We start from the raw sequence: 21825 nt of genomic DNA on the forward strand, positions 1-21825 counted from the left end.
TGAAAGACAAAGTGTTCAGATTTATTTGGAAATTCACAGTTTCTAATGGCACTACAGCTCTGTAGTTACATACTCTTGCTCCACAACGTTGGATGCTGCACTCTGGTGGTATGAATTTTCTTCATCCAGGTTTGACATCCTTCCAAATTCATGTTCAACACGTCTGGTTCATGTGCTCTGACTGGCTAATTGTGCAGATCAACTCTGAAAGTGTATCACTTTAAAGTACTCATAAACTAACAAGAAAGCAGCAAAAAACCAAAGGCTTTAAATAAGTCACATTACATACAATACCCAGGAAAGGCATTAGATCTGTTAGAAAGGGTACCACTAAAAGTGCTCAATAAGTTAACTTATTTTGTACAACGTGAACCTGTAACACCTGTCAAAAGGAATAACATTTGGTTCCACTCACTCAGAACCACACTCAACAACAGTTCAGCAACCACACATCCTATAGTATCCAAATACACAGTCACAGTCAAAATAAAAAACACTTGAGTATGAAATACCAGCCATACCAACACTGCACATTTGTTAGCCAATACAAAAGCAAACATTATGGAAACATCTGCTGTGAAACAGCCCAAAGGCTGAGACTCCCAGCCTTGCCAAACTCAACACGCCCAGAGCAGGCTCAGAGAATGCAGCCTCACATTCTTCAGCACAACAGCAGTGAGCACTCCTCATCCTCCTCCTCCAGAGAGCTGCAGCAGGCCATTCAGGTGACAAATGCATTCCTCAGCCTCAGATTCCATCACCAACAGGAAATCCTGAAGAGCCACTGTCACTGATTTTGCACATCAGAGTAAGATTGTGACTGAAGGTGCAGGTAAACACAACTGCCATCCCTGGTGAGAGATTTTCCTCAACAGAGTTTGCAAAACAAGAACCTAGTCAGGCAAGTCCATCTCTTGGTATTTTTACAGTATCCAGTCCACATTACTGAGTCCAGCTGAAGGCCAACACATGTCCCTTTACAGCACTGTAGTGTTGCATCTTCAAAAAAAGCTAGAGAAATTACAAAATAAATCAAATGACAAACAATTGTATCTCCCCTCTTCCAGTGGCATTATAAATAGACAAAAGGCACATAAATATGGGAAGGTGCAAGAAATAGGAACAAAGCTAAAGGAAGAGGATTAGGCTTTTATCCCTATTCCACCCAACAAACTGGGTTTCAAAAAATCTCTGCCCCAGGAACTGTGAATAAAAACCTTTATAAAATGAACCCTGCCCTCCCTCCCCCCCAAAGCTGTTCTCATAGGAAATTATCAGCCTTGTAAAGCTGCAGCTTATAGCCAAGATTGACACAATCCCATCTATTTAAAAAGGCAGAAACCAAATTTCTGAATACTTTCCAATGAGTTGAGCTCTTCGTCTCCCACTATCCTCCCACAGAATACCACAGACTGTTCTCAAACGAACAAACACTCTCCTGTTTGAGAAGTTCAGCTAGGTTTAGATGTGTCCAGAGACTGTCGTGACACCGAGTGTTCCCACTGTTATATCTTTGTTTCCTTTGATTATGTCATGCAGGCTTGGCATCGACCCTGACTTAGTCTGTATTAGAGTTTTTATGAGCTTCCCTTGGTCTGAAACTTTGGACCGCCTTCGTTTTATAGCTCTCTTCTCAGTTTTTGTCTTTTGGGTCTGGCCGTTGCACAGGCTCGTGCACGCCGAGATGCCGCAGAAATAGGACTCGTCCGACTGCGACGACGTCTCGGAGCTCCCTTCGGAGGGAGGGCCCTTGTAGGAAGAGTGATAAACCTCCCCAATGTTAGAGAAGTCCCTCTGGTTCGTGAAGGGCTTCCTTCCTTTGATCTCCCCGTTGGCTATGGGCTGCAGGGCCTCTGTTGTGGGCTTAATAGTCTCTGGTTTTTCACTTTTGTACTTGCAACGCTTCTTCTGAAAGCACAAGTGAAAAGAAAGAACTGGTGAGGTTCTGAGATGTGCAGCACCTGCCAGCACAGACACCTCAGCCCCACCAGCTCCCTCCCCACAGGGTGAGGTTGTACCTTCTTCTCTGGGGAAAACTTCAGGGGCTCCACAATGTACAGATCCTCTGGATCCACTGCAAGACACAGAACAGACACTCAACAGTGCTGACACTGCCAGCCCAGAGCAACACAGTCCCAACTAAACAGCAGCATGACAAAATACTCCACTGAGCAGGAACATTTTTCCCCTCTCTCCCCTTGTTAATTAAGTTCATTAAGAGAGGCACAACAAAACACTGAAGTGAAGTCAGCACACAGAGAAATTCCCCTGTGCCATCATGGCAGCTGTCAGTGACACACACTTCAAAACCTCTGCATTTCTCAGTTATGGCTATGGGAGAGGTGCAACAAACAGGGAAAAGGAAGAGTCAGTGAGTGTTGAAGTCTAGGAAAACAAACTGCTCCCAGTGTAAGAGTTTCATGTGCAGCCTGCCCCTGACAACACAGATGTCAAATGCTCACACTGATGTGAGACCAGCAGGGAGAATTTGAGGAAAAAAAAAAATAGTGTTCATGGCATCACACTGCCAACTCAAGAGTTCTAGTGGAGTTTTAGTCACAGAACAAAAACCTGGGAGGCAAGTTCACTGCACACAGAAGAGCTGTGTCAGCAGCTTGCTTGGTAGCTCCTGTGACCTGCAACACTTGCTTTTGCATGACACTCATGGCCTAAGAAATCAAAATTCAGTTGTCTGAAATCTACGACAAATACTGCAAAGATCAGATCATTCCTCATACCCAAGCCAAGATAAACTCTCTAAGTTTTCTTACTCAAGTTGCTAAATTTGAATCCTAAATACCTGCCAAGTTTCAGACACAGGCTATCAGGACTTCAGAGAAGTAGGACACTCAGACTTCCCACGTCTGGCATTTCCAAGAGAAAAAAAAAAAAGCTACTTTCTGCAAGCTTCACAGTTCTGCAGACCTGAGTGCCTGCACTGAGTGCTCCTAACCCCAAAAAACCATCTGCACAGCAGAATGTATCTGTAGCAAAAGTTGCATTTAAGGTTTTAGCATAATCCAGCACAGTTCTGTGAGTATTTAGGAACTTGTTCACAAACCAGCTTACCTTACAGAACACATACATGAACCACACACACACTGTGCAGCACTAAGAGCAACACCACAGACCACATGCATGATATCAATAATACCTTCTTTACCAGCTAGCTGAAAAGACTGGGATCTGACCAGTGGAAGGGAAGTTCTTCTTTTCAAATTCATATCATCATAGGAAGAGAAACACCTAGGAAATTCCAGAAAAGTTTTTTTAGCACGTTTTTCTCAGGATTTTGTCAAGTACATTTCTCATTAAAAATCATTCTTGGCAGAAAGACAGAACTGTTGGCTGAGGTGCCCAAGAAAGCCTGGCTAACAGACACAGTGCTGTGTTTGCTACAAGTTATTAAGGCTTGTTTTTCAAGTGCAGAAGCCCCAAAATGCTCCTAGGAGACTTTGCTAGCAATTCTGAGTGTGCAGAAAGAAAACTCAGAATCAAAGCAGATGTGCCAGTAACAGGAAGAATATAATATAAACAATAAAAACTGCAAGAATAATTAAATTTCAAATAGAAATACATTACCTTTTGGGGCTAGGGTAGTGATTGCTTTTGGGAATTTTTGAGAGGTAATCTTCACAGAACTGGGAAGGGCTCCTGCATCGCTGCACAAAAAGCACCAAGCCCAGAATGAGGCAGAGAAGCAGAGAAATCACCAGGTAAGTCTGGCGATCAGAAACCTGCAGGGATTTGAGACAACTGTTGAGGACAAAACAATCCCATGATAATGCCATTCTTATGTTTTAAGCTCTAAAAGACAAATGCTACGTTCTCAACTTGCTTTTCTTTAATTTCACTCAACAACTGCTTGTATCTGAGTAACTTTCCAGAGGTTTGATGCTGTCTATTGGCTGTGCAGATTTGAGGAGCAAAGGCTGAATCCCACTAGCTGCTAACAGGACAAGAATCTCCAATATCAGCATAACTAGAGAAGATGCCAGCCCCTGCAAAGAGCATCCAAAGCTCCCTGAAAGCAATACACTTCCCATAAGAAAGCTCAGAAAGGAACTTCTCTGATTCACAGCTGACATGGATGCAGTACTGTAAATCTGAACTGTGCTTTTTGTCAGTTGACACTGCAGTACTTCACAAAATGCCATTATAATCACTTGATTCAATGTGGTTTCACTGACCACAGCACTCAGAAACAGGAGCTTAGCCAGTCAGGCATCAAAGGAGGAGTCTCACCAAAGGGAGGTCTTTGGCAGCACGCACAAAATATAAAAGATCATGTTTATGGCACTGCTTCAAATGCCAGGCAGGCAGAACATAAACATTTGAGAGAAAATGTTCCTAATATTGTTGCCAAGATTTCCCTAATCTCTCTAAAGATGACAAGAGCCAGTGGGGGAAGGAGAAGAGTGCCTCAGCTCAGACTACAATCCTGGGGGCAAGTGGGACTTCAGAGCAGTAACTACAACAGATTTTGCTGTGCAAAAGCCAGCTCGTGTTACTCAAATTTGCAGCTAGAAGTTTCAGATAAAGTAGGCTGAAAGCAACACTACAGACAATTTAAAACTTCATTTGAAGACTCTGTTCTCTTCAAATAGAGATGTGATCACTCTGAATTGCCATTACCTCACGTTTCAGTTCTGCCACGGTCGCTGACAGATTGGAAGCCAGCTGGGTCATGTTGGTGAGCTGTGCTTGTAACTGCTGGATTGCCTCTGTCTGACGCTGATCCTGTGGTGAACAGAGTCATGGACATGCTGTCAGTGGCCAGGTTCCCACTGTCACATGCCCTCATGGCTACAGAATTAGTGTTCTGTCTGACACAGCAAGGCACTCAGCAGCCACACGGCCTATCCGGTGTTGTTTTCAACACAGCGGTCACGTAATTTATTTGTCAATTAACATTTCCTAACATTATGCCAAGGGCATTTCATTAGAGACACTTGTGCTGTCCTCACCACGGGCAGAGGGAGCAGGCAGCTCCACACAGGCACTGGCAGGAGGCCAGAGAACACACACACAGCTGCCCAGGCACAGCTCCAGTCTCAGGCTGATGAAATCAAGGACAGGAGCCCAGACCAGCCAGAACAGCTCCTTCCCAGCTAACAACTGCTCCTGGGAAGAGCCCTGACAGGACTCCATCCTCTGAGAAATTAAAGAAGGTGAGCACAACACCAGGGGGACTAACCTCAGACTGACCAGCACTCATACGCTTCAAAAAAAAACAAAACCCCAAAGCCAACCCAGAAAAGGCAACACATGAAAGTTGCCATTTTCTTCACTGCTCACAGATGAAGAAACTCCAGGCCCAGGACTGCACTTCAGAAACTTTCAGGCAGTTTGGGATCAAGTCTGCTATGCCACATGCACAGATGCTTTAATGATTGTTTAGCACAGCAGTTACTGCTCTGTTTCACAGCTGCTCAGGAAAGCCAGGAGGGCAGAGCAGGGAAAATCCACATTTTAAAGAATGAAGTAAAGTTTTTGTTACATGCAGCACATTTTTAAATGCACACCTGGCCTAAGCCATTACTGTACCCCTCTGCCTTTCCATAGGCTTAGTCTCTTCAGCAGCAGGGAAACTGTCTATTGATACTTTAAATCAGATATGAAAAATTAACCAAGTTAAAAAAAGTGTTTTGAGTGCAGTTACAACCAAGAAACAAGGGGTGGAACTGACCTGGATAACTTTTTTCATTGACAAAGACATTGAAGAGTTTTAGCCATTACCAGCTGAAAACTGATCTTTTCTTCAAGTACAAAATCAGGAAACTGAGCTAAAAATGGCTTTATTCTGAAACAGCTGAGAACATGTCTAAAAATCTAATTATGAAGAAAAATAGGGAAGCATGGAATGGATGCTTTCAAAAGGCAGATATACAGCTTAGCTGAAACAGGATTTCTGCACCTCTGTGCAGCTAATCATTAAAAGTAAACCTTTCTAACTAGGAAGACATCTCAGTACTCCACACAAATCATACCTGCTCTTCTGCTATTCTTGAGGTGTTCTGAAGTTTTATTATTGTTTTATTGAAAGCCTTCTGCATTTCTTCCATTTGTTTTCGGTACCTAAAACAGAAAGTGTTTAAGGCTGAAATATTAGTGCACAAAACTCCTCAGCTTAGACTTGTCTTCAGAAAACATGACTATGCCAGCAAAAACCTCCTCTTTGCTCAAAGACCTTTATTTAAACATCAAGTGGTACCTGTTTTAAAAGTTCCACAAATAAAACAGATGTGCCTTTTGTTTTGGTTTTTTTTTCCCCCCAAGGTCATGCTCAAATCTATTTCAACAGCTTCAAGCTTAGTGCCAATTTGCTGAATTCACTCTGGACTGTAAAATATAACTGTGAGCCCCTTCCTTGGAACCAATTCTGAAATGGGTTTCCCCATTCATTTCCCCACTCTCCTGTAGCTAAGGAACACCACAGATAAACACTAATACAGAGATATCCTTCACAGGAAACTCCTGATTCCCTCTCCATGGTCACTTACTCAACCAGAGTTACTACAGGGTATTTTAAGTAGAAACAGTTTAATAAAAAAGGCATTGTAGGTCTATGATGTTCAGTTAAAACACAGAAGGATATGCCCTTTTGTAGAAAGAATTATGGACAGGATTAGTGGTGACATCCTGACAACACTTTATTCTTCTAAAAAATCCACAGCAATATTCCTCAAAATAAAGCAAACAGGATTTTAGCTGAAATACAAAGAGCAAAGAAGCCCTGTCTCACACAGGGCAACTCAAAACTGCTGCCAAGGCTTGAGCCTTTGCTCAGTTTTCCCTAAATCTTTAAAGCTGTGATTTATCCTCTGCCCAGCTTCCCTGGACTTCACAGCTGGACTGTTACCAGCCCTCCTCAGCCTCACCTCTGACTGAGCTCTTCCAAGTAGCGGCTGCTGAGGGACATGTTCACTTCCAGGGCCTTGATGCGGTTGTTGAGGCGCATGAAGACGGATTCCTTCTGGTTGGATCCATGGACAAGGTTCCCGTTGGCATAGCCCAGCTCTGTGGAGTTCTGCAGCTCAGCATAGAAATCCGTGGCCGTTCTCTGCGGGCCCCCCGACACCGGAATCGCCATCAAAGCTTCCTCTGCTGCCTGCTCGTCCTCCTTGGACTCTGCAGCTACAGGAGACTCCACAGGAGGCACAACAGCTTTCTGCACTTCTGGAGTGCTCTCCTTTCCCTCCACAGCATCGCTGGCCACCATGTCCACGGTGCTTTCAGCCTGCAGAACGGTCTCTGTAGGCTTTGCAATCACTGGAGTAACAACAGTGTCTCTTGTGCTCGTCTCCTTTACCTCAGTGGCCACGCTGGTCTCGGGGCTTTCTTCCACAACAGAGCTCTCTGCCTTTTCCACTTCAGTGCTGAGCTCTGGGACATCCACCTGGGGAGTCACCCTTGCTGCTACCTGGTCTGAGTCTTCTTTTGGAGGCTCCAACACCATGTCTGCTGTGGGGGATGGCTTCACCTCAGAAGTAACCTCTAGGAGGAGGGACTGGGAGACAGTTTGAGGATGGCTTGGCTCCAGCTCAATGGACTCCGTGGTCTCATTACTGATCTCCTCATGGACTGCACTGAAGTCAACAGCAACAACAGGCCCCGGGGGTTTCTCAGCTCTGCTGTCCAGTTCTTCAGGCAGAGGCTCCTCTGCTGCTGTCTGGGCAGATTCTGTCAGAGCTGGCTCTGGCTGCTGCACATCCACAGGGAAGGGTGGCCTCTCCTCAGCTCCAGTTTTACTGCGCTGCCGATGCACGGCTGCTGCAACTGAGCACCACTTGAAGAGGTATTCTGAGAAGGTGGAAATGCAGCACACTGCTGCCATGTCACAGCAGTACTTCTCTGTCTCCAGCTCAAACCATGCTGCTGCTTCCTCCTCCTGCTCATCACTGGACAGCAAAGTTACTGTGGACTGGCTTGTATCTTCTTCATACTCTTGCACTAGCTGAACAATTGGGCTTTCTTTCGTCAAATCCACCATTAATTGCTCTTTCTCTACCAGTGGAATATCTGTAGTAACAAGTCTACAACAGAATTAAAGACAAGGTGTTAGTTCAACACTTTCACATCTCTGCTCTAGAAGACTGTGAAAAATTGTCTTTCAGAAAATTAGCAGAGCTTAGTCCAGTGACCAAAGGCCAGTTTTGAGACAGAAATTCTGCAAGATAGTATTTTCTCTGGTGATTTTCAGTTCAAACAGGCAAACAAATTATTTCAATCCCTGCCTCTTAAACAGCAAGCCTTTTCAATTAGATATTGCCCCTTCCCTCACCCCTAAAAACAGTCATCAGTTCAAATCTCCTTTTTTACACAGCAAGCATCTAACTCTGATGCAATCCTCAAATGCAAGAATCACAACATTGCCACTGACCTTCCTCAGTCTCTCAGCAAGAGCGATAGAAAACCATAAAGCCACTAAATACAGCACAAGTCATGACTTAGCATTTAGAGGTAGGGTCTTGGCCTTAAGCAGCCTAATTATCAGCAATTGTAATTAACTAAAACCAACAGAATTTATCTTGAGCTCACTCTGTACATTTGCATATGTGTTTTCATTATGGGAAGTCTACCAAAGTGTAAGCTTCTAAACCAGAGTTTTGACAATATCATTTAACTGAAGTTTCAGCAAGACAATTTACATTCCTAATTAGTCTCCCTTGCAGGAGACCACAAAACCTGGACCAATATTAAGCCAGTTTGTGTCAAAACAAAACACATCATAATAGAAATAGCTAGAATAGACAGTAACTAAAACTCTACATTTTTCTGGTTAGTGCCATTACCACACTACAGATTTTACCAAATACTTGCTTTTCCCCTTGTTTAAGTCTGCATGCCACACCTGAGTGTTCTACTACCAAGGACTGCAGACTGGCAGATGTTTGTCTCTGCCTGGAGCACATCACAAAAGCCCCAAGATTAATCACTTACTCTGGTGAAGGAACAGGTGTTGGTTCAGGCAGTCTTGGTGCAGCTGTTGAAGTTGCAGGAGTGGCAGTGACATTTTCAGACAGGCTTTTGTTCCCAGCTGCAGGAAGGAGGAAAAAGTGAATGTGGAAATTCAAGAACCATCTTTGTTTTCAATAAATTCTGAGGTCTGTGTTTATTACTGGTGGGGTTTTTTATGATTAACTTTGCTACCAAATTAATTGCAGGTATCATCCAAAGTTATGTGAATGAAATGTTACTGACAGTTTATGAGTATGATGTTGTGGACTGTCTCAAAATACTTTGAGAAAGAAGCAGCAAGATAGGAATTTATAACTTCAGCTGGGTAACAGAGAGTAAAGAGCTCCAAATAAAGCTGAATAAGCATATGTGTCATCTTTGTATGGGTTTTCTTCTCAGCAAATTCAGCATCTTTGCTCCACTTTTCACAGTCACTAGATTCTATGACACTAATCAGATGTGCCACAAAGGGTGAAAAAAGTCATTTAAACCATCACAGACCATCCAACTCCTCACCAAAATAAGAAAACAACTTAAGAAATGCAAACTTTCCAGAACGATTTTAAATCTAAAGAAACTACAGTACCTTCAGTTTCAGATGACTCTTCAGTTTTGGCTCCAAGCATATTAGCAGCAATGTTCACCATGCTCAGGATAGCATCTAAAAGAGACAACAATTGCTCAACAAGGGCACTCTCAGAGGGCCCAGAGATCAGCAGCACTGAGCAATTTGCTATTTTCCAATACTTGCTTGAAATCAATCACAGGGTAAGGACTGGTCATTTTATTACACTGGAGGCAGCTGCTTCCTTTCAAGGTTAAGTGTATAAGCTTGAAAACCTGTACCATAACATCCACAGATCTGGCTCACACATATATATTTATTTTAAGGAACCTGTTAAGTAGAACAGTTCCTCTCCCCTCTGAATTTACACAAGTAAATTCCAAGAGGGCCTGCTCTACATCAGCTCAGATATTAAATACAGCTACTCCTTGCCCTTGATATTGACAACAAACAGAATTGCCAGGTTTATTTAAAAGATGAGGAACAGATAAAGAGAACTATGTTGTAAACACACAGAAGTTGGCTTGATTCTGCCCATTTCTCCCCCACACCCACCAACATATGGCAGTGTATGTCACACAGCCAAGGTCATCACGTTAGAGAGGCATTTTAGGATCAATTACAAATTCCTTGGCCCCCAGGAAGTTGTGTTCAAAACTTTGGTCCTGCCTTTCTCCTCCAGAACATGTCAGAAGCTGCATTCCTGATTTATGTTAATTTATCTGGGTTTGTATAATGCAACAAGTCACAACAGTCAAAAGATGCTAAACTTGAGCTATGGATGGTTTCTTACAAAAAATGAGAAAATGAGGGAGAATAGAGTTGGTATAGAAGCTTTACAATGCAGGAGAGAGAACAGTCAGCCACCCCCAAAGGTTCAGACTCCTGCAAGACTGCAGAATGCTTCTTATGAGATTAAATGTCTGAGAAGCCTCCATCTCCTCCCTCAGAGGACCCTCTTTCTCACTCTACATTTAAGATGCAAAATGGAAACCTGTCACATTTGTCTTTGTACATATAATTAAACCCCACCAAAAAAACAATACCCACAAACTCTACTCATTCCAAAAGGGGCCCACTGACCACCCTGACAGAGAGGAAAGGTCTCAGTAACAAAACCCACCAGCCACAACTCAGCACTGCTCACTGCAATGTTTCAGGGCATTAGAGAGACAGCTGAGCACCATCAGCAACAGGTGTTTCAAATCTTTTAATCTTAGCTTCAGCAGTCTAAAAAATTAAATGGAAACTCACTGCAGTTTTCAGACAGTGAATATAAACTTGTGATACTGCCCTTGCAGACGGATCATGTGAATATGCATCACCAAGATAGTTTGAAGACAGAAAGTTTAGAAGTCACAAATAAGAGATAAGCAGTGTCAGGGAAGAATTTATTGCTTTGTCTCATCTGTGAGAAACACATATTTAGAAATAAATTGCCTTTTCTACTATCTGTTTCCCTTCTGAAAACTGTTCTAAGCTGTGAATACTCCTAGCCATGACCTTATTCCTAGGAGACAACAATGTTCTAGGAAAAAGTAAAGGATTTCTGTAGCTCTGATCCACCAGAGGATGAAAGCAAAGCCTGACTCCAAACAGCATTAACTGTGTGCAAATCTACACTAGAATAACTAATTTTCATTAGCTGGGACAGAAGGAAGTGCAAGAGCTCCTTAGGAAATGGTTTGTGGACATGACACTATCCTGAATAATTCAGCAGTGAAGAATACAATTAAAACTGGATATTCAAGGATTCTCAGCCAAACAAACCCTACACACAGAGATTTTCCAGTGGGAAAAGTGAGAGGAGACGGTCAAGAGCCTTTAGTTCTCTGAAAAAACCCCCACAGCCCTTATGAGGAACACATATTACAGTATTTACATAAAAGCCTTCTCAGAACCAGTATTTTCCATCCTTCTCTTCCCCTTAAAGTTGTACAAAGTAAATCTTTACAGTGCCTCCAAGTAAAGCATTTTAATTAAACACAGATTTCCAACTTCCAGATGATTAAGGTTCTACAATACTTTATTACTGGCCATTTATGGCCCTATGCAACATTTACATGATTTTCAGTACTCAGAACCCTTAAATACAGAAAACAAGTTTCCATAGAACAGATATTCTTACAAACTGAAAATTCATTTTTAAAACACTAAGAACGAGCCTCCAACTCCAAATTTTTAATTATTCCTATGAAACTAAAGAAGAATCACAAACTGCTTCAGCAGAATATGAAAGCTGTAGATGTTGCTGAGAAAACATCATTCCACCTTCAATTAGCACATCTTGTTTTAGGCACAGGAATAATTTTTCTAATAAATCATACTCACTTGTAGCAGAACCAAGAAGATTTTTTGAAGATTTTTCTTCCCCTGTGTTATAATCCAATAGATAATCTATGTATAAAGAAGAACAACTTGTGACTATTAAAATTTCATCTGTCATGGGCAAAGAATATAAACCTCAAGATTTAACATCATTCAATGATGTCAGCTTGACAGTGTGGAAATAAAACTAGAGAAAGTTTGAGGTCAGATATTACAACCTGAAATGGACACTAAGATCAGAACTGTTTTGTGTGAGCTGCTTTATTTTAGCAATCCTTTCCCACTATCAGCATATGAGGAAATTGTCTTTTCTACCAAATGAAGCAGAGATTTATGATGATTATTTCAAAGAAACCCTCTACATAGCTACATTAAACACATTGTTTACAACTTCAAAGGATTGTTGGAAAACCCCAGAAATGCTGCAACACTGTCAACAAGTAAATTTAACAGTCAAATCTTTCAGTATTTCAAACCTATGCAGGAAGTGATGAGCCACCAAGACCAGCACAAGAGCTGTCTGAAAGGCTAAAAATGCACAAAAACATTTGCTTACCATAATCCTCATCAAACAGTTCTTGTCGTTCAGACTGATACTGAGAATCAGCTATTTCTTCATACTCTTCAACCATGCTAGTACCAAACACTCTGTGATCAAAGTTTTAAAGTAAAAACCCAGTATTAGGAATTATGTGACATAATTGATAAGCAGTATTACCTTTATGTAACAAGAAAATTAGATCCAGTAGTTGCAGTCAGTTAAGAAAAATCAAGCAGCAGGGATGTTTATTTTCTCTAAGCTGTGTTTACAGAGAACCAAAACAAGATCCTGTTTCTCATTCTAATTCCAAAGAGTCTTTTCTTCCTTTTAAACTCACACCTAGACTTCCTTGTCTCTGGCTTTCATGAGCTCTGACACCTCCTCTTCAGTTTCACCTTTGACTTGATTTAGGAATATCTATTCAGAACTACCTCACTTTGCATACCACGTTCTCTTTGACCTCTTCTGCCAAAATTAAATCAACCCAATTTAAAGCAGTCTTGTGAACTGAAAACGTGGTTCTGGAGACCTCCTGGGTTCAAAAGCTGTTCTTTAGGAGCAGTACAGAGGCTGATGGGTCTCTGAATTACAAATTCACAGGTGTTTCTACTCCACTATTGCAAGCATTACTGACTGCTTACCTGTGGGTACCAAACAACACAGCAGCTTCCAAAATGCACTCACCACACCTGTTCTTTTTAGTTCATCACTTGTTCCCTGCTTTGCTTGGTCAGCTTTGAAATGTTCATGTCCTGCTCTAAAGATGCTCAAGGCTCCTGCTTCCCCCTCCCCTCCCCCTGCAGATATAAACTATTCCTTACACACTGGAGAAGCACATAAAAAGATTCAAAGCTTCTTTAAACAGATGTGAAAGACACTACACAGCAGGCAGGTCAGGCAAATACTTCCATCCATAATACTTACAAGTAACTGCAATTGAAAACTGCAATTGTTTCCCAACTACTCTAAAAACAGATTAATCCTCACTGCAAGGAGGTGGAAGGACTAAGCAAAACACAAAGTATTACCTTATAAGACTTAAAGGACAAAAATGTTCTGATCCAAAGTGTGATATCAACTCCACCTAAAGAATAAAAGGTACTTAAAATAAAACTCCCAAGACCCACAGAGCCAAAAATTCACTTAACATAAACATTCAATCTTTGAAATTACAAGTTTTGTTTACTCCAGGGAGTTGCAGATTGCCCAGAGCAGGAAAAGCCCAGAGATTTATTCTTGCCATGCATTAAAGAGCGGAGCCACAGCAGAGAACACCCCCAGCCCCATGCATCCATCACTCCAAAAGAAGAGGTTGCTAACCTTTATGTACTTGATGAACATCTGAAGCGAGAGAGAGGAAAAGAGAGAAAAAAAAAAACAAAAGTAGATGTCAGTACAAAGGCTGAACACATGCCACAGGCAACTACAGAGTCCTGCTGGGTTGAATTCAGTACTATAAATGCCTCAGATGACAAGCTGGGAAGGATTAAGTTGTATTACAACTTCATCTGCCTTGGGTAGCAAGATTTCATTTAGCCCTTGCACCTTGCAGATTGAAGGTAACATGCAACAAGTGTTTTATTAAGCAATTGAAGTTATTCCATTTTTCAGGGCAGCATGACTGCAGATAGAATACTGAAGTGTGTTAAATGTACTAAGTGTTTTTTTTCCCCTCAAAGAACACAGACTACAGAAAGTGACTCAAAAGGAAAAACAAATCCACATAGCATGCACTCTGTAAGTACTGCTGCTGCTTCAACTCAGTTTAAAATACTTCAATTCACAGAGCACAACTGCAAGAAATCCAGCAGCAGATGACAGACTTGGGAGCTTCAGACATCTGTGTATTTCCAGTGCAACCTTGACTACACACTGGTATTTATTTAATCTGAATTAATTTGCAAGCATTTATTAAATCACTATGGAGACACTATCACTAAAGGACTGGAATAATCTGTGAGACCAAGACAATCCCACAAAAGTACTCTCACACAAAATCCCATTGTTTTTGATACAAAAAAAGTAAGCCACTTCAAAAAAGTTAAACTTTTGAAAATATTTTGGACTCAATCTCTAGACCAGAGATTACTTTTTGCACTATGAAGTGAAAATGTTACAAGAATAAACTTTTGGAAATTTTACCATGCTGTACTATTCAAGGCAGAGCACTGTATCCACCAAGGGATTAAGTGCTGCAGCATCTACAGGAATTCTGCAACTTCAGTGACAATGGCAGCTACCTTAAGGCATTAATTCAGCCAGAAAACAGAATTAAAAATTAATGAAATCTCTATTCTGTGACTCACACAGAATTTCTGGGTAAAGAAGTTAGACAATTATCATTCATAGCTACTTCTTCATAAAAGCACAAAGCACAATTAAGGAGCATAAACTAATTTTTTATTTTATTTTGGCAATACCATAATTGGAAGATAACACATCACTGAAGAGGACCTAAAAGATCTGTATTTTATTTGAATTTAAACCTTCACTACAACCCAATATTTTCACAGAAGCTTTTATCCAAATTCAAGTACCACATTAATTATTTATGGAGTTTTATTCCCTTTGAGTCTCCTGAGTAAAGATAGCTTAATGCAAACTATTGTGAAGGTGGAGGTATCATGGCAATGCTCCAGCAGCAGTGAGCATAAATAATTTGTCTGAGTCAGAGTTATGATTGAATAACTGCAAAACTGCACTTGGAGTTTACTAATGAGAACCAAGATGCAACCACTTACACTTTCAGATCCACTAAAGTGTACAGCACAACAAAATGGTACAAAAATGTCAAGAAATAGGCATATTCTGATCTGTGCTCTGAGACAGAGTGTGCAGTGTGTGTATATATACATATGTATCTAGATATATGTATATATATGTAAAGCAGGTACAGCCAAGAAACAAAATAGGTTGAGATTCTTCTGTTCTTACATTCAGGGGACAGTTGGTAACATCAAATAGAACAGAACTTTGTCTAGATTTTCCTTAATTCAGGGATCAGCTAAATATGTACTTGGATCCAAGGGCTTCCCAAGAGCCTCCCAATTATCAAAGTGAGCAAGGTAATAAGGTCACGACTGTGACAAGGATTTAGCACCCAGACAACCCCAGCTGGGGCCACTAATTAACCAGGAGCAATTAATGGTAAGGCAGGCTTTGATAACACATTTCTTGGGATGCTGTTATACAGAGGAAACCCAGCAAACCCTTCCTTCCCTGAGAAGCATGGATGCTTTTGCAGTATTGAGTTACCTTAACGTATTTTGCATACATCTGCTCATCCAGAGGAAAGCTCTGGACATTCCTCTCATCTCTGGCATGGAAAGTCCCTAATTTAATCCATTTGTTTGTTGGATACCTAGAAAGGAAACAATGGAGTCAGGTAATGAAATGCAGGAACTCACTGTTTACAGGTATTTACCTAAGTTTCTCCTAATGCCTTTCCAGAGCAGAAATACATTTTGTTCTTTCCATCTGCAAGGTAGCAGCAATGCTCCCAACCCAAAACCTTCACACAATAATACCATTTTGTTCTTTCCATCTGCAAGGTAGCAGCAATGCTCCCAACCCAAAACCTTCACACAATAATACCAATGAACAAAAACCCAGACTTCTCCAACCACTGAAATTCAGCCATTCTGCAGTGATCCACCCCTCCAGATGAAGAGGGAAGAACACAACACCTGACAGGCTGTGTTACTGTGAACAGTTTCTACAGGCAGTAGAAACCTGCACAACACAACAAATGTTCCAGGTCCAGCCTTACTTGCTTTAGGCATCCAAGGAGAAAGGGAGTTTTTCTGATGCCCTTTGAATGTCTGCTCACTCACAAACCAGAATTATCTGCTCACTCCAGAAAGCAGTGGGGGCACAGCAGCACTGCCTAAATCACCCTAAAGCCACCCTCTAAGCAGCCATCTGGCCAACCTGCAGCAGTTTCACCCCCTTCCATTTTCTCAATGGTGCACTACTCTTTTTGATTTTTGAATCATTTCTGGGGTTTTGGACAGAGTGCAGCATTGAAGACAGCTCAGACCATGTGAAAATGGTCTGAATGACAAGGGAGAGGAGAGCTCACAATCTCAGTAGCATTTTATTAAGGAATTTTATATTCTGCCATCCACTACCCACCTACTGTATAAATCCTGCTCAACAAATTCTTCCTTTTAAGGTGGCAAAGGAAAAAAAAAATCTGCTGGCAACTGACAATACAAAGAAAAACCATGTGACTTCACATTACATGGCACTATGCATAATAACAAGCATACACAGATCATGCTCATAAAGCCTTGCATCTAATAATTATTTCATTTTTTCATTCAGAAGGATGAGTTTAGGCAACATACCTGTCACTAATTGACACCAGGAAGTCTTTAGGAGTGGAAGAGAATAATTCATGATTTGCAATGTCAAACTGCTTTACTTGCACTGGTTCACAGAGCTCAACAACAAACCTTAAAGACAAAAAGTGAGTATTTTTTTAAGAAAAGACTTTTCCTTCTGCAGTTAAAATCTTCAGTCCTTCACCTCATTATCACTGGGTAAAAGGAGGACTCTGCAAAAATGCTGTACCATAAGAATGAACCACTGGTGGTGTTTTTCTGAGCATTTGCTTTAATAACCATGTAGCACCTGCAGCTACAAAGACCTTCATCCATCTTGTACTCAAAGGCATCAGGTCACAGAACTAAAAACTAAGGATAGCAAACATAATTTAAATCACACCTGAGGTGCCAGTCAATGCATGGTAAATTCTGCCCACTTCTCCTACAATTATTTGCCAGTCAGTGAAAGAAAACAAGAATCTTTATTTGAATGCTCAAGTGCTTTATCTGCCACCAGATAATTATGCAACTTACACCAATTAAGATAAATAAAAATATCACCTTAATATTACTTCTCAATACCAGAGCTAGATTTCCAGGGAAGACATAATGAACCATCTTGTGATAGCTCTGCCAGCTCCTCACACACCCATTCCAAGGAGCAACACACCAAGGTCGAGTCAATCCCACATCAATGGAAAACTGTAATCACTCCTGCCACAAATGTGAACCTCAGGAACCTACCAGATTTTAGTACTGCAAGGATTGAGCATATAAAGGTCCATGTTTTCCATCAAAATAGCTGAAGTGCTCTGTAGAAAGAAAAAAAATCAGTATTTTAAATTGCATGGTAGATCCCAAAAGCATCAAGGATTTTTCTCCTCTTTCCAACAATAAGTTTGAAGTTAGGTTTGTAGACTGATATTAAGTTTCACAATACTCTGAGCAAGACAATTATCCAGGGCACAGTATGCCATACTCTGGGGCACCCTTGGATTATCTGCTGCAGTGAGCACTTCAATGTAACTCTGTTCAGTTTCTGTAGGATGTACACTCTGCTCCCATTTTCTGAATTCACTTAAAAAGACACCAAGTTCTATAGCAATCCCTCTTAAAAAAAAGCACTGATCACTATTTATGGCTTATTTTTATAAATCCAAATCCCAAAAAATCCAAACAGAGAATAACAACAACTTCACAAACCAGAGTTCAGATTGAAGTGTACTTTGTGCTACTTGTTGCATAACAGTACACTAAAATAATATACACTAATAATTAAAAAATGCTTACCTTTGCCTCTGGATTTGCTGCCAAAATTTTGGCACCACACTCTACAGAGGCATAGTTATTCCTGTTTTTCTGGACCTTTTTAGTGGCATGCTGCCCACCAACAGCAGAAGGGTGCATTGACTGACCTAGGAACAAGAAAATATTGCTACTATAACAAACCACACAGACAAGCAGTATTTGCACTGTCAGGGAACTTCTGCTCAATGCTCTTATATAATGAAGGCTATTAATTACACAGTTCTAGCAGAAAAAATGAAGTTCCAGGCTGCATTCCAAATTGAGACAGTCTCCCTATTCAGCTCTAGTTTGAGATGTCAGTGGTCAGTCTTTAGACCAAACTACTGAATCCTGAACTTACTCTTTTCTTTCTCCACTTCCATGACTTTCTTCTTCCATTCATCAAATGTTGGAATGTCTCCAGGGTCCTTGGGAGTTATTACTGATGTAGGGTCGATTTCTCCTGTCTTCTTAAAGTCTTTCTGCAAAAGAAAGAACCACTGATTGTGAGTATTTTTCAGGACCAACAATGAAAACAAAGATGAACTTGAAAAAACAAAGCATGCTCTGATCAAGTCAAGGGCAGACACATCATTTGCACCCATGTTAACAACTTAGAGCCAATGTAAGCAAGATCATAAGCCAGAAAAAACATGTGATGATTTTCTCTCAGAATTCCAGACTATTTCACTGAAATACTGGCAATTTTTGTGGCTAAATTTAAATACATTTTAAATAAAATGTAAGCCTTCTTCTCCAACACCTGCATTTTCTTCCCAATTTTTGCTTTTCCTCTTCCTAATGAGGAAAGGTTTCCCTGTAGCAAAAATCTTTAAATATCAATGCTTGTCATGATAGAATTCCAGAGGTTCCCTGGAATTTCTGAACATCTCAAGAACAGAATGATTACACATTAAAGGAACCATTTTTTAAGTATTTCAGAAATAATGTTTTGGGCTTGCCTGACAAACCAAAAATCCCACCAACTAAATTGTACATTATTCCTTTTCAAGTCTTCACTTCTCCTTTGTACAAACATTTTCAGCACACCACAAGATGACTGAACATTTTCTGGTAGACAATTCAGATGCAGAGGTTATTTTATAGACAAAATTTTAAAGGCAGTTGCCAAGTGACAGTTTAAATATGATCCTAAACCAGCAAAAAAAATGGTACTGCCATGGCCTTGGTCATTCTGATTTTAAAAAGGATCTTATTAAAAAAACCACAAGTTTTAGGAAGTACCTCACAACCAGAGCATGAAAAGTCATACATTTAAGCACAGAAGGCCTGGCCAGCTACACATCCCACTGAAACAAGGGCCAAGTGATACTTCTGGGACAGAATAAAAGCACACCACATATTTTACCAGTGGTAATAAGCAAACAGAGGGCATTCCCTGTGTGTACTGAGGGGATACCAGCACTGCTTACCTCCCTTTTTAAGTTCTCCGAAGCATTAAGAGCAGATTTTTGCTCATCTGCCCCCTTTTCAGCTGCTGAAACTTTGGACTCAAACTCAGATTTTGTCTTCTTTCCCTTGCCATGTGAAGATGATATGTTCTCTATATGCTGGCCTGCAAGGCTGAAAGTTTAAAGAGCATTAGGATCTAAAACATGGTCAGCCACATGCAATATTACACACACACAAGTATGCAGAAAAGCAAGCACATGCAATTGTTTGTTGCAAAGCCAGCACAGAAAAGAACAACTCCATTTAAAGTATTCAGTCACACACAACCTGCTTGGATACTCACCTCTCTGGTGGACTGACAAAAGAGGAAGGCTCACTCTGAGGGTCAGCCTCAAGTGTCCCACCAATATCACAGTCAGGTTCTGACTGCTCAGCTTCACTAGAGCTGACTACAGGGATATCAGCACGGGAATTCTCTATTGCACTGAAGGGAAACAAACAACATGCTTTTTTAGCCTTCTGATAATACAAGGAGCCCTGACAATCAACCACAAAGATAGCTGAAAGTTTTAATAAAGCAACAGTCTCACAGAAATAATTAAGAAGAATGAAGCATGCTGTACTTGTGGAACTGTATTCTCAGCTATATCCATGAAAGAACACAATTTCCTTTTCCAGACTCTTTCTCCCAGAAAGGAACTCAAAACAGAGGCTTCTCATCTCCCAGAACTCTCATCTAACATCTTACCAAACACTCCAATGGATATAATTCTTCTCAGCATCACTACAAACTAACAACTTCTCCACAGTTACCTGGCTGCCAGCAATTTTCTTTTCCCTCTCAACAAACGTGAGACCGAGTTCCCTCACTAAAAGCTCCTCATGTTCCCAAGTCAAGAGGAACAGTCAGAAAAGAACTTGGCTAAAACTAGAGGAGAATAGGGGGGAGAAAAGTAGCTAGCAAGACTTCCTTTCTACTGATTTATTTCTTTTTTGCTGATGTAATAAAAATCAGGTAACCCAGCAGCCCAAACCAGCTCATCTGCACACTGCTTCACCTCCTCTGTGCAGAAAGGCTGAGCACAGCTCATCAGACAAATCCTGAAGCACAAACCAAACTGAAAGCCTCCCACCTGCTCCTCAGGAGTGATGGAGAGGGTAGGCAGACCAAGAGGGACAAAGAGTCATTTTCAAGTGTTCACTTCTGACTGTCCTCTCCTCTCCAGCACAGGGATGACTTTCATGCTGATCCAGGCTACAGCCAGATCTAAGGAAAAGCTTTACTCTGCCTTCTAAATTTCCACATAAGCTTTCTTTAATGAAAGCAGCAATCTAGGTTAATCCAATATCATGACAGAGCTGCCAAAACACAAAAGCACGTCAGCAACTTAAAAGGGGATCTTTCTGGTTCTCTGACTGCTACAATTATTAACAGAAGCAGCTGCAACCAACCCAGGGAGACAATTTTAGTACCTTTCATATGCTAAAATTCCTGTGGTATAAAACAAAAAACTCAGAGGTATTCCAAGACTTTTTGCTATGTAACCAAATCTAACAAACATCACGAATACAAGAATTTATTAGATATACACAGGGAATATTTACCCTGTATGCCCCAAAATGCCTCCATCTGAGATGCACAGAGTTTGGCTCTGCATGAAACTCTGTACTGACTAAATAAGGCTGACCACTACACAAAACTGAAAAGCTCCACATAATCTCCATTTCAGTGGGTAGGTGACAGTATGAATAATTATCAACTGAATAAAATATGGGACAAGAATGAATTTAAAAATTCCTTGCTCTCAGGGTGTAGCTGACCGGCCTCAAGTAACTTATTTTTGCAGAAGGTAAATCTAAAAGCTATAGGGTTCCCTCTCCTTTGGGTGCCTTAATTTGTCCTGATTTTTAAAATGCATTATTAAGCTCACTTTGCACAGCAGGTTCCTTACTTCCAGACAGAAAGAGCTCAGATTATTTTTCAGTTATTTTTCTTCAGATTAGACTTAGGTAAAAAAGTTACACTCAGTGCTGTTCTAAAAAAGGATTCAAAGTAAAACTTGTTTGGGGAAAAAATTCCTTTCAAAATATTTGGACTAAGAGGCCCTGCTGAAATATTAGACCAGTAACACCTGAGAGAGCTGGGCTTTGTTACACTGTCAGCAATCCGCACCTAAACCAGCAAAAAGGTAAAAAATGTCTGAAGATAACAAATGCAACTGTGTCTTTTCAAAGCTCTTGTTTTTGTATGGAGCTAAGAGAAAAGCACAGCTGGTTTGGATATTAATCTGTTCAATAAGAGACCACCTATAAGTGCTGAGAGCTCAAGTGCAGTTTGAAATCATGGATAAACAAGATTCTCTGCTACACCAGGTCTGCCCTTTCTTCCTGTAAAAGGCACT

The 21825-nt window shown here is 40.9% G+C and overlaps 1 protein-coding gene across 11 annotated transcripts in view; it reads right to left on the reverse strand.

Moving 5' to 3' along the window:
* The window catches only part of SUCO (SUN domain containing ossification factor), a 38146-nt gene continuing 16321 nt past the window's right edge, over nucleotides 1-21825 (reverse strand). For 3 of the 11 annotated variants that reach the window (XM_015636546.3, XM_015636550.3, XM_015636544.1), the window contains exons 5-24: nucleotides 19767-19907; nucleotides 19444-19594; nucleotides 18372-18492; nucleotides 18014-18138; nucleotides 17468-17535; nucleotides 16745-16852; nucleotides 15651-15756; nucleotides 13716-13736; nucleotides 13424-13479; nucleotides 12411-12502; nucleotides 11858-11923; nucleotides 9548-9622; nucleotides 8944-9040; nucleotides 6882-8036; nucleotides 5991-6078; nucleotides 4636-4740; nucleotides 3583-3737; nucleotides 3155-3246; nucleotides 2019-2074; nucleotides 1-1908 (exon numbers count right to left, since the gene is read on the reverse strand). In XM_015636546.3, coding sequence (XP_015492032.1) covers nucleotides 1462-1908; nucleotides 2019-2074; nucleotides 3155-3246; nucleotides 3583-3737; nucleotides 4636-4740; nucleotides 5991-6078; nucleotides 6882-8036; nucleotides 8944-9040; nucleotides 9548-9622; nucleotides 11858-11923; nucleotides 12411-12502; nucleotides 13424-13479; nucleotides 13716-13736; nucleotides 15651-15756; nucleotides 16745-16852; nucleotides 17468-17535; nucleotides 18014-18138; nucleotides 18372-18492; nucleotides 19444-19594; nucleotides 19767-19907 — 3325 coding nt within the window. In that variant the 3' untranslated portion in view covers nucleotides 1-1461. Of the gene's footprint in view, nucleotides 1909-2018; nucleotides 2075-3154; nucleotides 3247-3582; nucleotides 3738-4635; nucleotides 4741-5990; nucleotides 6079-6881; nucleotides 8037-8943; nucleotides 9041-9547; nucleotides 9623-11857; nucleotides 11924-12410; nucleotides 12503-13423; nucleotides 13480-13715; nucleotides 13737-15650; nucleotides 15757-16744; nucleotides 16853-17467; nucleotides 17536-18013; nucleotides 18139-18371; nucleotides 18493-19443; nucleotides 19595-19766; nucleotides 19908-21825 lie in introns of those variants that run through there. The other 8 variants (XM_015636547.1, XM_015636548.1, XM_015636549.1 and 5 more) reach the window with 8 other exon arrangements.

Source organism: Parus major, chromosome 8 (genome assembly GCF_001522545.3).
Source record: "Parus major isolate Abel chromosome 8, Parus_major1.1, whole genome shotgun sequence".
NCBI lineage: Eukaryota > Metazoa > Chordata > Aves > Passeriformes > Paridae > Parus > Parus major.